This window comes from Channa argus, chromosome 12, assembly GCF_033026475.1.
Source record: "Channa argus isolate prfri chromosome 12, Channa argus male v1.0, whole genome shotgun sequence".
Lineage (NCBI taxonomy): Eukaryota > Metazoa > Chordata > Actinopteri > Anabantiformes > Channidae > Channa > Channa argus.
The window spans coordinates 8,415,783-8,431,260 of record NC_090208.1 but is presented as its reverse complement, the minus strand read 5'-3'; the positions used below and the strand labels follow the sequence as shown (position 1 = coordinate 8,431,260).

At 37.5% G+C, this 15,478-nt stretch overlaps 1 protein-coding gene and 1 long non-coding RNA gene across 2 annotated transcripts; one reads left to right on the top strand and one right to left on the bottom strand.

Moving 5' to 3' along the window:
* The first annotated feature begins 1,363 nt into the window (after positions 1–1,363).
* LOC137137131 (uncharacterized) lies at positions 1,364–5,084 on the top strand. The gene is made up of 6 exons (XM_067523064.1): positions 1,364–1,745; positions 2,675–3,013; positions 3,110–3,148; positions 3,270–3,320; positions 3,754–3,834; positions 4,424–5,084. Exons 1-6 carry the CDS (start codon positions 1,610–1,612, stop codon positions 4,570–4,572), a joined length of 795 nt encoding a protein of 264 aa, XP_067379165.1. The 5' UTR covers positions 1,364–1,609; the 3' UTR covers positions 4,573–5,084.
* A 5,069-nt stretch (positions 5,085–10,153) lies between these two features.
* On the bottom strand, positions 10,154–13,591 carry LOC137137130 (uncharacterized). The gene is made up of 3 exons (XR_010915682.1): positions 13,215–13,591; positions 10,802–11,346; positions 10,154–10,369 (listed from the first exon to the last, which is right to left on the bottom strand). It is a non-coding gene; the product is annotated as an uncharacterized lncRNA (long non-coding RNA).
* Between the last annotated feature and the right edge of the window lie 1,887 nt (positions 13,592–15,478).

Here is a 15,478-nt window from a genome sequence, read left to right as displayed (position 1 = left end):
TAATGCCTTCGTATCTACGACTTTGTCAGCTACAGAACTGTACCTCACTGCTGTAGAGGAGCAAAAAGAAAAATCAAAGAAATGAATATATATTGTGTTATTGTGATTTCTTTTTTTTGAGTTTTGTGGTTTCCACTTTCAGAAGACGCGTATACACAGTATCATTACCAATAGAGGATGAACAGCAGGACAGTACACACCAGCTTAGGCAGATTAAAGAAAAGATGGAGTGGGCTCAGATGTGACTGTAAGGAAGAAACAAAATGTGGCATTAAAGGTTCGGTTTTATCTAAATGTTACTCTGACAATACTAAACGATACTAAACCTAGTATTGTTAATGTGGTAGTAGACACGATCCACCAGACAGGGGTCAGTGCCGCCCAAAAGACGCATCACAGCAACTGGGGCTGTGTAGCTGCAGACGGGTCAAATTGGCCCCTGCTCCTTTTTTTTTTTTTTTTTTTTTTACAAAATAATGGTTCAAATGGTAAAGTCAGACTACAAGACCAACTGGAAACTAAGAGAAAGAACTACAAAAATAAAAAAATGGAGCAAAATTAAAAGAAAAAGCTGCAACAAAAGAATTCAGGTTAGTCTTTTCATGCGTCAGAGTTTAGCTCTTTGTCGGATCCCCATGTTACTTTTGTATTTGTGCCCAGTTTCTGAGTGCTGCCATAACTTTCACCATGTGTGGGCGTCCTTTTGATCTTTTTAATCTGCTCCGACAATGGTATAGGACTGCTCCCTTCAGAACAGGGTTACCACAAAAACTACATTTATTGTGCTGGTCCTTACCAGTCAGTGTCACCATCTCACAGTTTATCAGGGATGAGCAGGATTTAGATGTGTTGGACATTTATGGAGATGTTTCTGTTTAAACTGACCCACTTTCTTTGGGGCGTTCATACTGATAGAAACCCTCATCAGACTTGGACACAGCAAAAAGGTCTGTTTTATGAGACATCTGGCTCCCACACAGGGAAGTAGATCACACTGCAAGCATGTTGAAAAAGCGACAACTCTTGAGATAGAGACAGACTTAACTATTGATCCCTTTTTGTTTTTCCTTTGAATGTCTTTTTTCAGACAACCCTTTAAAAGAGCTATTATCTTCACAAACATTTCCATCTGAATCAAACTCAAACCATGTCAGAATAAAGGCCATGTGTCTATCAACTTGAGACCACGGAAGTAAACCTTTCAAAAATGAAAAGAGGAAGAGGAAGAGACATTTCAGTGGAACATGCGAAAAAAAAAAAAACATTGGAACTTTCTCAACATATTCAGATATGAATCCAACATGTCACGTCAAAATATGAATCTGTTTTCTGTAGCATAGACTTTAAATAAAATGCCACACTAGTCAAACCCGACCACACAAACGCACTACACACATGTTTGATTGAGTCGGACGTACACTGCACAGAGATAATGTCTGCACACACACACAAACACACACAGCCGGAGTCGTTTCTTGATGCGACGTTTTGTTGCCCCCCGTCTCGGTTTCGCTAATGCCATCTTTAAAGTGACGTAGTGGTGGAGACTTCAAAAAGAGAAAGTGAAAACAGAGGATCTTTTATCACAGTGGCAGCTGCGTTTTGTACGATGACGGACCCGAAAACGAATGAGCCGCATTTGATTTACTTTTTGGCAGCTGTGCTCCAACTTTCTATTTACCCTCGAATAATGATATTCATGTCACTCGGTCTGTTGTTCGCCTCCACCTCGGCACAAGTACAAGGTTCAGTTACTTCCGCTTTTCTACATTATGTACAACGTCAAAAGATATCGGTTTGATGTTACTTGTTACATATTTACAAACGAACACACTCAGAATTTGTATTTTTTTTAAGTAGGAACGGTCAGAAAAGTGATAATTCTACGTTTATTATTGAGGTCAAATTTGGTGGTGGACAACACAATAACAACGCTGACAATGTGCGACAACGATGACAATGCTGTCAATGCCACACTTGTCAAACCCGACCACACATTGAGGTCAAAGTTGGTGGTGGAGTCAAACTGGCCTCTCTATATAAAGTGAATGAGGTGGCTTTTCAAACTTTTTGTGGCTTGAAGTACATTTTTTTGTACTTTTATTTAAGAACAGTTTCCGTTGCATGACTTTGCCTCATAAATGAGTAGCAAGGAAATTAGTTCAGGTTTACAATAATTTGTATTATTATTCATTTTAATCACTAACTCAGCAGGATTGGTGCATATCATTCTTTGGGAAGTACTTGTTGTCAACTTGGAATGCGAGGTTGTACTTCTACTTGTAGTACAAAATACTTGCACTTTTATTACAGTACTTATTTGTGTAATTTTGCCAGCTGTGTTGTGTAAAACATGTATAAGTGTATAACTGTAACCGACTTTAATTATCTTGTTATATGACTCCACATAAGTCACACATTTTTTAAATTTAAAAGCAAAAGTAAGGCTACACTAACCGGAAAGTTTCTATTTTATGATACCCACACATCCTATGACATACCTAATTGCTACTCCAGGGCTGAGTCCTAACTGGGTTTTTCAACTGGGTTTTTCCATAATCCAAAAAAACAATAGGAGGACGTGATCATGAATTTTATTTTACTCTCTGCACTTTATCTTGAATACTGGCCTGTGTTGATTTCAACCTAGAATCTAATGTTTGTTTCCCCGAAGAGCCTGAAGTGATTGGCTCACATGAACCCATTGGAGCAGTAGCTGGCGAAGATGTCATTCTGCCGTGCCACCTGGAGCCCCCGTTTGATGTGACGACACTAAGAGTGGAGTGGAAGTTCAACGAAAGCTTTGTGCACGTCTATCGTAGCAGAATGGATGATACAGCTCTTCAAGACAAAAAATTCAAAAACAGAACATTTCTTTTCCACAATGAAATGCACACGGGTAACATTTCACTAAAACTGACCAATGTATCTTTAACGGATGCAGGAAAGTACACCTGCTATGTTCCCAAACTTCAAAGTCAGGTTAAGAGAGGCTATATTAACCTCAGTGTTGGTGAGTACAACTAACCTAATACAAATCTTTAAAAAACACTGTCAACATGTATTAAATGTTAGCACAGGATAAGTATTTTCCATACATTACCTACAGATTCCATGGATGAGGGCAAGAAAAGACAGCAGGAAGCCAGTAAGCCAATATCCTGAGTTTTATGTGTTTTACCATTAGTTACCCTTTGCATCACAGCTTGTGTTCTTGTGGGATTAGAGTTTTGTCACATATTTCAATATTCCCTTTATTTACTCCACAGCTACAGAGGCACCCAAAAACAACGAGACAACGCAACACAATGTACAGTATAGTAAGTATAACATACATAGAACCGTTTCCATCCAAACCATCATGCATGGTCTGCATAATTCACATTTCACCACATAGTGCACATAGATCACACTCAAACGTAAAGCCCATACATATTTATATTATTCGCATAAAAGTTATTGATTAGTTTTATCACACATGTTTGAGATGCTTATCAGCATTGACTGATCTGATATATTTTTTTTATCATCAGCTCTAGTCTCAGCTCTGTAGACCAAAGACAGACAAAAATACTTTGTATTTTCAATGTAATTTAACAACGAGAACAAATTAACAGACAGTGCACATGACACGAAAAGGGTGGATTTTAAACACAATGGGGTGAACATGTTGGGATTTATTACAGAACTGAAATTTTCAGTTTGTCTCTTTTGCTTCACTCTAATCATAAATACTATATTTTGTCATTTTAGCTGGTACCATCATTGCAGTTGTGCTTGGTGTTGTGATGCTTCTTGTCATTATAGCATTTGCCATTTGGCAAAAACAGAGAAGTAAGTTTCATCACTTTCATTGTTATAGTGTTATGTAACATTCCTAATCAGATTCGGGGGGGGGGGGCTACATGAATCCAAAATTAACTTGAGGAAATTCTAGCCAGGCTTGCATAACTCAGCATAAACATTACACCAGCAGAGAAAATGGGGATCCAGCCCGGTGGCAGCGGAGGGGGTGGGAGAGATTTCACAGTGGTGCTTTCACTTGTCCATTTTGTAGTAGTGTTCAGATCTTGAGTGTATTGAGTATGTTTAGTGAAAGAATTTTACATGGCATGTTTCCTACTCTCAGCTAACAATCCCACGATGCAGGGCTCCTCGTTTTAGAGTTGAGAACATTACTGTTGGGTGACTTAAACCAGCTGTTAGTAATGATGCAATGTACTGAGTGAGTGAGTAGGGGGGATTTCAGACACAGCCAGTGTCAACATCATCATAATTCTGGTTAGTTTAAAATACGAAAACAACTCACAGAACTCTTGTGAAGTAGACCTCAGTTATGTAGTTACACAAAACCTCAGAATATTCTAATCAGCCATTTTGGATGCTACTTACAACTTGTTTTTTACCGTATGTCCAACACAAGACAGGGATGGACACAACAGGTCAAACACAGTCAACACACAGGAGCAAGTACCTCTGAACACCACAAACAACACTAACAACGCTGACAATGTGGACAACGAGGACAATGCTGTCAATGCAGAAAACACTAATGAAAGTGGACAACACTGACAACCTGTTAACACTGACAAGGTGGACATCAATTAATACCCAGGAGATTAACATGGACAACACGGAGCTCATGCAGAAACAGGTGACACTTTGACACTTTGTGAAACAATTATTTTGAAAAAGGGACAAATGTTTTATACAAAGTGCACATAAAACAAACTTATTTTGCATTGAGCCCACGATGTGGAACATGTGTCTCAGGTGCTGCACTTCACTGGATCACAGTTCCATTTCGATTACAATGAGACATTTAGTAGACATTTGTACATGTGACTAGATGGAACTGGAGTTTGTGATGAACTTTAACACATCTGTTCTGTAAATCGTTGTATTGCCTATTGTTTTTTAATTTTTCAGTGAAATCATCCAATATCACTGTTAATGTGGAATTTATGTTGTGAATAAAACATTATCAGTTGTGTAAGCTGTACATCTGGCTGCTGAACATCCGGATACAGAGCCTGAGATGTGGCTGTATATGTGTTTGTTTTTAATAAAAAAGTCCAACATGTCTCCTGTCATTAAACAAGAAACACGTTTGGTTTGGCACATTAAGTATTTGATGTGTGATGTGAGACAATTCCACATGCTGTGTGTGTTGAGCCTGGAGAGAAAGAAAAGCCACCAATTCCTGATCAGAAAACCTGGGATGCTGCTGTAGCTAAATGTTTGAAAAGTACGAATGAGATGATCAGAAGCTCTTCTTGTGGCAGCAGCTCAAGCTGCAGGAACAGCAGAGAGAAGAAAGTCTTTTACTCTTTTTTTTTAAATAGTTAAATGAAGCTCGTACTAACAGGAGTCCAGCTGACTTCACTCCGTTCAACCCAGGTCTCCCTGTCCCCTGTTCTGCTTTGTGATTGAATGGGTCATTATCAAATAAATTAAAAGAAAAAGAATTTATTGAAATTGTTTGATTAGTGAGCAGAGAGGAGGGGAGCATAATTCTATTAAAACATATTCACAAATGTTCCATGTAAATTGAAACAATTTGTTAAGTACATTCTTTGAAAAAGAAACTGCATGTTGTCACATTCTGCCCCAGCTTCATCTCTAGGGGGCGCTGGTGTTCAGTAAACTGTGGTAAAGGTAGAGCGGTTGTCCACCAATCTCACAGTTGTTGGTTCAATCCCCGGCTCCTCCAGTCACATGTCGAAGTGTCCTTGAGCAAGACACTGAACCCCAACTTAGTTGCTCCCGGTGAGTGTTGGCCATCGGTGTGTCAGTGTGTGTGTGATTGTGAGTGTGAATTTGTGAATAAGAAGCAGTGTAAAGCGCTTTGAGTGCCAATAGGTAGAAAAGCGCTATATAAGTGCAGAACATTTACCATTTAAACATTAGGCTCTGTTGCTGGTGGTATATTTGGTATCTCTGGCTTTTATTGAAGTTGTTAAAGGGCGACTTTACAAGTTTTCATTATTCAATTACTGCCAAGTTTTCTGTAGCCAGAATCTTCCTTGCCCGGTAACATTTAACTGCATATTAGGAAACAAATGTAAAAACTTGAAAAGAATCTGACCACAGACTTCCTGTTTTTCCTTTGTTGGTTTTAGCAGAGCTTTAAAGAAACATGGGGAGAGAGTTGCAAGATTTATTTTTTTGAAAAAAAAAAAAAAAAAAAATCCTCTTTACACCGAAATGCCAAGACACACACTACATAAATTAATCCTTGACATTGAGGAAAAAGTTTTGGCTTTTCAATAATCAAATGTCCATAAGTCTGAGTAGACTGACTGATTACAGTCTGGGTGTAATGATTGTGTGATACAAGTGTAACTAAATCATTTTGATTAATAAAAAGCCCCGTCCCTGTATTGAATCTGTTTTCGATTTCTCATGTATGTTTGTGCACAGTTTTAAATTTAGTAAGTCCACAATTTTCCACATTGAAGGTGGCATCTCAAAGGAGAACAGAAAATGTAAAAGATGATTAAAAGAAGACAAATAGGAGTTATTATTACAGTTCGTACATCTAGACCCTAAGAGAAAAGCAGTGAAATACCAAAAGTTTGGGGTTTGGATGGATCTTCTATTATCTCTCTTTGGATGTTTGACTTGGTTAAGTTTCCCTTCCAAATCGTAATCACTGCTTCCCCTTACCAAAGAGGAGGGGAACCATCTGACTTGTTATTAACTTAATTTTCAGCAACACAAGTCTAAAGCAAATTCTGCACTTATTAGCATAAGCATAGCTCCACAGGAAAAGTGTTATCCCCTTGCTGGACTTTTTTTTTTCATTGCTCTTTGGCCGTCCCTGCCCCAATCTGCTCACTCTCACACACCTGATCCCCCTGTCAATCTCAAAAAGATATTCTCTACTGGACGTCACTGCATGGGCTCAGCATCACTTCCAGAAATCACTGTCTGTGAACACAGACAGGTGCATTAGTGGCTATGCTGTGGGCAGCTTACACATCTGGAAAGACACCATCAAGTATCATGTACTTTGCATGTACTGAAAAGTACATGAAGGTTTTAGAGCAGCATATGCTCCCACCCACACAACGTGTTTTTCCAGGGAAGGCCTTGCATATTTCACCAATAGAAAACATTTGGAGAATCATAAAACAAAAGATCCGGCAACGAAGGCCCAGGACTGTTGAGCAGCTAGAATCCTGCATCAGACAAGAATGGGACAACATTCCTCCCTTGAAACTGTCTCCTGACTTCCCAGATGTTTACAGACAGTTGTTAAAAACTACACAGTGGTAAACATCACCCTCTTCCGACTTTTTTGAGATGTGTTGCTGCCATCAATTTCAAAATGAGATAATATTTTTTACTAAACGCTAAAATTTCTGTTTCAATCTGTGATATTTTGTTTATGTGCTATTGTGAATAAAATATGGCTTGATGAGATTTGCAAATCATTGCATTCGGTTTTTATGTACATTTTATACATTGTCCCAACTTTTTTGAATTGGGGTCGTATTGTGTCCATTTAATAAATAAAAATAAAATAATAATAAATTAAAAACATAAATCTGATATTTAACTTTAAGTTTAAGTCCTCATTTGTTTTTGCTCTGCAGAGACGTACAGTGTGATGGACAGGTCAGACAAAGCTGAGGTTAGTCTGTGCATTCTCCTTCAGCTGGGGAAAAAAAGACAATCCAATATAAAAGGCCTAGTGACCCACGATCGATAGTTCTTTTAGGAGAAGTATAAACCTTTGACTATAACCATAAAAGTCCTGCAAAAAGGTAATTTTATAGATAATTCCCCAAGCAGTTGCTTATTGACAAAATATAGACTTACATTTCTCCAAAACAGTGCTATAAAATGATACAAATGTTTCTAAAGAAGAAGAAGGTGAAGATTTTTGCTTTTCTATTACACAACTTCCCTTCTAGCTTGGTATTCTAGCACTAGTATTATGACCAGGTGGTGCTGGATTCACAGTGGAAGAACACGCACCTGATGCCAAAAGTACATAAAATAAGAGCCTGATTTTGAATAACTTTTCCCAGATTAGTGATGACTTAGGCTTGTTTCCATGGTTACTGAGAACTCTTCAGAACCCTCGCCAAAACATTGGCTCAATAGCAGCAGAATAGCAGGCACAAGTAGCTATGCTGATTCGATCTGTGGATTTACTCACAATTGCACTGTGTCGTACCATTGTTTTCATTGTTTTCGAATAATATCTTTTGGAAAAATTATCCATTATTATAAACATTACGTACATGTATTATTACAGAACATGTATTAATTATGCCAGGTTTTCATTTTAATTATTAAATTTATACATTTCTTAAAAGTTTTTATTTTACAGTGCACAAAATGTTTCATGAGGTGAGAGAGGGATAGTGAAGACCAGGTGTACATTACAAAGGTGTTCTTGATTAAAAAATAAATGAATGTAAATAAAGGAACGTTCTACAGGTCTGCTGAAGCCGCCAAGTACCAATTACAGACAGAGAAATTCCCAAAAGCTTTTGGTGGGCGGTGGCAAGAGGGTCAGAGAAGGGTCTTGTTTCTGGGGCTGGTTTCAGAAAACAGGAAAAAGTGAAAAATGGAGCAAATGCACTTCTATTAGTTGGTGTGTGACTACAGACAGCAGGGCAACACCACAGACTCATATAAATGTAAAAAAAAAAAGACCAAAAAGTCAATTTTTGCCTATTATGTCACCTTTAAAGATACATAGGCAGCAGCAACTACCATGTTACCGTGTGAATCACATGCAGGTTTTTACGGTTATGTTGTCATGTGGTTAATCTCATGACACTGAGTCAAAGTTAGGGAAAGATTGTGGAACATGCGGCTTTCTCTTCATCCAAACAGACTCATTCTATTACAAGATGACCATAACTCAGCTGGAGAAGGAGCAGATAAGAGTTGTGGGCTCCGTTTATTTTTACTTTCACTCTGGAATTGTAAACTCCCCTTGGCAGAGCTGCCAGCCTTGTCGGACAGCTGCCGTCTACCCTGATGATTAAGTAGAAAGGAGAAAGTCCCTAAAAGTGTTGACTCTCTGTCCGTCTCGCTGTCTTTGTATAAGCTGGTTCACTTTCTATTGAGGGTTTGTTTTGGTGAAAATTATCCCGACACTAGAAAAACTGACTAATTATCTGACCACAAATCTCTCAAAAAAATATTTCTACCTCTGTAGTGTTTCCTGTGTTTCCCTGCAATAAGAACTGAGGGCCAGTGTTTCACTGTGTATTTCTTTTTTTTTTCACATTTTCATCATCTGTGGTGATGACTTTTGGAAGCCTCTACTCCAGGGGTCACCAGCCTTTTTGAAACTGAGAGCTACTTCTTGTGTACCGATTAATGCGGAGGGCTATCAGTTTAATACGCACTTTTGAAAGTGCGTTACCATTAATAATGTTATTATTAATAATTAATTAAATTAATGATATTCATCTATGTGAAGACACAGATCATGTTAATGATTTCTCACAATAACTTTCAAATGTGATTTAAAAAATCACAGGCACCATGTTGGTGACCCCTGCTCTACTCTGATCATTGACTCTCCGTTCCACACTGTTGCCATGATCCTACTGAAACAAAATAGTACTCTTCCCATAAAGCAGATGACTTATCATGATCAGCAGTGTCAGCCGTAACACGAGAACAACTAGTGCCATCCAGAAGTCACACAACATATTTTGAATTATTAAAAGGAGCACACACCTTTTACAGACTAGCTGTCCCCTTGACTTGTGGTGCGCTTTTTTTGAAAAAAAAAAAAAAACAGAACTCAGCAGAAAGCACAGCACATAAATGAATTAACTTCCTTCCCTTCTATTAAAAGGAGAAGTGGTAGTTTAGAGCTCAGACAAGTAATTGAAATAACTGAGAAGTAATGTAATTGGAAAGATTTTGGCTCAGTCGCAAGCTGGACTGACGATGCCCCACAGCAAAACTGTGGTGTCTTTTGCAAAAGTTCAATATTGTACACTCTTGGTATTACAATTTAATAAGCTAATAAATTTAAAAGCCCCTTCAAAACTTTCCTGAACCTTTAAATTATCTCTCGGTCTGGTTCACTAGACTATACACTCATGGTGGAGACTGCTGACTTGACAGTTGTTTGCTTCACAAAATCTATTGCACAATCTATTTGGTGGTTTTGAATGGAGCAACATACAGAATGATGACAACAATATTTTTTTGGTTTTTATTATTTTTATTTTGGTACACCATTTGGCAGCTGTAGCTCAGTTGGTAAGGCACAGGGTCAGTAGTTTGATCCCCGGTCGCGGCTATATATCGAAGTGTCTCTGGGCAAGTCACTGAACCCCCAACAGCCCATTCCCATTCCCACCTGTGCAGTGCCGGTCGAAGCCTGTAGAAATCGGGGAGGGTTTCGTCAGGAAGGCCATCCGGCGTAAAAACTGTATAAACTGAGCCACTAAACCACCCATAAAGACACTAATACCAACACTGAGGCATTTAATCACTGAAATAAACAGTTGACATGTTTGTTCATTTCAATACACTTGTGCATGTGCAAGGTCTTTAGTAGAAATATTGTCTATGGAGATTCTTGGAAAAATGATTATCAAAATGTTCCTCTATTCAAGACCAACAAGGCAAAACGAGAACTTTGAAAACAGAACTGAGGAAACATTTCACTGAAACTGACCAATGTGGCTTTTTCAGAAATTATACTTGTTTTGTTCCTAACCTAAGTCAGGGCAAAAACGGGACCATGACCCTCGGTGTGGGTAAGTGGTGCATTTTATATTTCTAATGTTTTAACTTAGACACAACAAACCTGCTGACAATTGAATCCAACCTTTCTCCAGATCAGACCAGAACAACAGTTCACTCAATGGCCCCAGTAGGTAAATTATTTATTTCTCCAACATCAACTCCTTCTGTGTTGTCACACAATGTGATGTATTTTAATATTTGATTCCATTTATTTCCACAGTCACAGGTGCAGACAAGAGTGAGTAGTAAACTCCTGTTTTTACAGTCAACAATAAGAGACAAGCAGACACACTGGATCTGCTGTTCATCCTCCAATCTCAGTTCCAACTGTTGAATCTTTCAGGTGTTGAGGGACATCCTGTTGGACACGCTTGGACAATGTATATTTAGTTTATGTCAAACAAATTGCATATTTTGTTTGTTCTTGTATTTTACCATGTTGAATATAACTTAGCTGTTGTTCCTGGAGGAGTTTTATTTTATATTCTGTCCTTCAGCCCCTGTTCTCATGCTGCTGCCTTTTTTTTTTTGTTGTTGTTGTTGTTTCTTTATAGCCTGACTAAACATCCAGAGTTGGAAGAACCCGTTGAAAACCAGTTTCCTGATCTAGAATAAAAGAAGAAAACCTGGTTTATTATATATTTGTAGCAATTCTAACTGAGCTCTGATTTCACTCATTCAGACTGTGAAAACTCTTTTAGTTTTGCTTTTACCAGTACACACAGGCAAAACGAGTTTTCCATTAAACTGACCCAGATTTCTGGCTGAGCTCATCGGCCGTCATTAGTAACAGGGGTCAAAATGGACTGGGCTGCATAAGGCCAATATCTCTTTATATCTCTACATCCTTCAGTGGCTTCAGCGCTGTAGCAACACATGATTTTCTTTCTAAACCTATTCATGCTTTTAAGCACAGTGTTACAGTTACATGCTGTTGTGTCTTATTATGAGAAACAACCTAAAAAACTCACACTGGTTCTAGATATGAAATGAAATATCAGTGTTTGACATTTACTGAGCAGTAAATCCAATAAAAACGTTTACCACCTCATTATTTTGTGTGAAAATTGTTTGTTTTTCTCTATCTAGGCTAAGGGAAATAACACTTTTCAAAACAAATCGAGCTCTTTATCAAGGAAAGTTTAGATGAGCATCTGGAGAAAACTTTTAATTTTAGTCTCATTTTTTAATCTTTCAGCAATAACCTCAAAAAACAGAGGTTTTAAAAAGAAATAGTTTGCCTGCAGATTTTAAATGTCTTGTGTAAACATCACTTTAATGTGAGCATCCTTCAGTACTAATTATGAGATTACAAAAAATGTAATAATAGAAATCGTTTTGTAAGATACAAACTATAAAAGATAAATGTGAGAGTTAACAGTTAACTGTTCAGTGTAAAAATCATTCTGAAATTGAATCTCGATGTTTTTTACCTTAAATATACATTGATGATGTTCTATAATAAGGATCATTATATTAAAATAATAAAGTATCTTATCTTAGGAAAAAAAAAACTTAATTTGGCCAAAAACCATGAAAACAAGTTCTTATTTTAATTAAGCTTAATAATTTCCTTTGACTTTGGCTCAAATTAAGGTGTTTTATCCCTTATAAATTCATTAAAATGTGCCCTAACCCATCTAAAGTAACTATATTGTTAGAAAGCATATTTCTCATATATTTAGGCCCAATCAGAATAATTTCAATTTTGTCTGAATTTAGAAGTAGGAAATTGTAGGACATCTAGGCCTTTATGTCTTTTAGACATGCTTCATGTTTGACTAATTCGTTAGTATCTTCTGGTTTCACAGATAAATAGAGCTGGGTATCATCTGCATAGCAGTGGAAGTTTATGGAATGTTTCGTAATAATTTTGCCTAGAGGTAAGAAAACAGAGGTGAAACGATGTATTTGAACTCCTGTGAAACTCCATAACTAACTTTTGTGAGTACAGAATATTCATCATTAACATGAACAAGTTGGAATCTGTCTGACAGATAAGATTTAAACCAATGCAGTGCGGTTCCTTTAATCCCAAATGTTCCAGTCTTTGTAATAAAATGTTGTGGTCAACAAGTCCATTATCTGAAGCCAACAGAAGGTCATTGTTGACTTTCACTAGTGCTGTTTCTGTACTATGATGAAATCCTGACTGAAAGTCTTCATACGAATTATTCCTGTACAGGTGGTCACATAATTGGTTTGCAGCTACTTTTTCAAGGATTTTAGAGATAAAAGGGAAATTAGATATCGGTCTATAACTGTCTAAATCAACTGGATCGAGACAAGTTTTTTTAAGTAGAGGTCTGATTACAGCAAGTTTAAAGGCCTTTAGTACATAGCCTGCTACTAAAGATAGATGAATCATTTCCAATATGAACGTGTCTATTAAAGGTAAAACATCTTTAAGCAATTTGGTTGGACAGGGTCTAAAGGACATGTTGTTCATTTTGAAGAAGCAATAGTTAGCTCACCAAGGTCTATGGGTAAAAAGCAGTCAAAGAGGGACTGGGGCCTTATTGATGATTCTAGAGCTGTTGTAGATGAAGACCCATCTGTAACATTTCGGGGGAGGATCTGGTGAAGAAGGTCATATAGTGTTAAGTGCGAAATTTATTTTCTACATCTAAGAAAATGTCTTACAATCATGAAACACTGTAACTCAGGGTGAACCAAGACCAAAACAACAAACAAAATAAGCTATTTACCAAAGAAAGTGCTAGTTAGCCTCTAGGAAGAAACAACCAAACAAAAGACAGTCACTAACCCTAACTCCCTAATGTGAGAACAAGAGAAAACAGTTCAAAGAAAATGGCAGCTCACCCCTACAGCTTTTATACTATTTACAGTTACAATATTCAATAACTACACTAAAACTGGCACAAGGCCTAACAATCCAAAAATCCAAATAATGCTCAGAAAGGTTTGGAGGCCGAGGACAGAGAACAGGTGCTGCTGCCAGAGAAGCCAGTCTGGCTGGTGGGAACCATACTTTTTAAACTTCAGTAAGTGAAGGATGAACCAATCAGCTTCCGGTACTGCCTCCCAATTGGGGGGGGGAGGGGGGGGGGGAAATCAGGCAGGGCACCTATAACGCAAATACACAGACAAGAAAAACACACACTCTCATCCAAAAACATTCACACAAAATACAACTCAAAAGGAAGAACAAATACATCACGTACGGCCAGAGCTGTAACATATGGTCATTGCTGCTCAGAGTTAAGGGAAAACTAGGCTCAACAGATCTATGGCTCTTAGTCAGCCTGACTACGGTGCTGAAGAGAAACCGGGGGTTGTTCTTATTGTCCTCTATTAGTGATGAATAATATGCTGTTCTGACATTACAGAGGGATGTTTTTTACGTTATTAAACTGTTTTTCCAGGCTAAAGAGGATTCTTCTAAATTAGTGGAACACCACTTCCTATTTAAGTTTCATGACACCTGGTTTAGGCTGCGCATTTGTGAATTCGTACCATGGATCATCTCTTCTGATTCACTTCTTTCTTTTTTAGAGGGGCAACAGTATCTAGTTTCATACGCAGTGAGGCTGCAGAATCATCAACTAAATAATCAGCTTGTACAGGAGTAAGATGGCTACTCACCATTGCACTGCGACATGTTGGTGAAAATGATGAAGAAAGAATTTTTTAAAATTTGTTCACAGCATTTTCAGATAAACATCTGCTGTAGTGGAATTTATTTGTAAAATTATTTATTTATTTGATGTGCTGTATCGTCCATTAATGTAAATTCAAATGTTATTACAAAGAGGTGAGACAAAGCAGAATTATGAGGAAGTACTGTGAAAGTATCAGTTTCAATGTCGTATGTAATTTATAAAAAAAAAAACTTGTGGTGAATTTGAGAAAATGAACATTTTCTTTCTGTTGTCAGAAATGCATCATGCAGATTACTTTTAAAATAACATTGAACTGCAGGAAGAGCAGAGACAAAGTCATTATTTTCATAATCATATAAGTAAAACTACTTATTGCTTCTGTCTTCATTGCATTACTTCCTGCTGCGTTGTTGCTGTAACAACCAGCTCTACTGACCCCTCTCATAATGCAAAATCAGTGGCTTTAGCTGCTTCTCTTTAAGCTTCACTTCCTGTTTTTAAGAGGTCGAACCTAACGCCTCCAGTAAGGATATATAGCAAACATTTACATAAATATTACGCAAAGATCTAGATGTGGGCCTTGTTGTGAAGCCTTTGCTACAGGTTTGTTCGCTCAGTCTTCTTGTTTTTTCTCTCAATTCACTCAGTCTCCGTCCATTGAGTCTGTCCATGCGTATGGACCTTTTTGGAGAGGCTCATAAGAATTTATTCACCTATTAAATTCTAGAGGAATACATCATTTTTCCTACATGATAAAGTTAGAAAGACATTCTGATCACTTTGTTGTTACAAACAGAGCTTGTAAAATCACTGTTCAATATCTCCAAGTTTCTCTAACCAGACATTTTTGGTTTGGGTTGGTTTTCTGACTACAGTTTCATTTTACTCTGTTTTACTTTGTTGGTCTCAGAGCAGGACAGTTACAAGGCCTTAATCTGTGCTTTATCAGAACCCCACAGTAAAAAAGACCAAAAAAAAAAGAAAAAACAAAATGCAAAATTAGCTTTGAATGACCAGTCTTTTTGTCTATTTTGGGTTTTTTTTTCTTTTGTATCTTTGTGGCTGTTTGCATCGCTTCATCTGTCTTTTCAGTTGTTTCTGAGCCTCTTTTGAAT

What these genes read in the sequence shown, in the direction of transcription:
- LOC137137131 (XM_067523064.1), top strand. Translation starts at nt 1,610, where the DNA reads ATGACGGACCCGAAAACGAATGAGCCGCATTTGATTTACTTTTTGGCA. An exon ending in GAAAAGACAGCAGGAAGCCA is followed by an intron (nt 3,149 to 3,269) that starts GTAAGCCAATAT and finishes TTTACTCCACAG; the next exon opens with CTACAGAGGCACCCAAAAAC. An exon ending in CATTTGGCAAAAACAGAGAA is followed by an intron (nt 3,835 to 4,423) that starts GTAAGTTTCATC and finishes GTCCAACACAAG; the next exon opens with ACAGGGATGGACACAACAGG.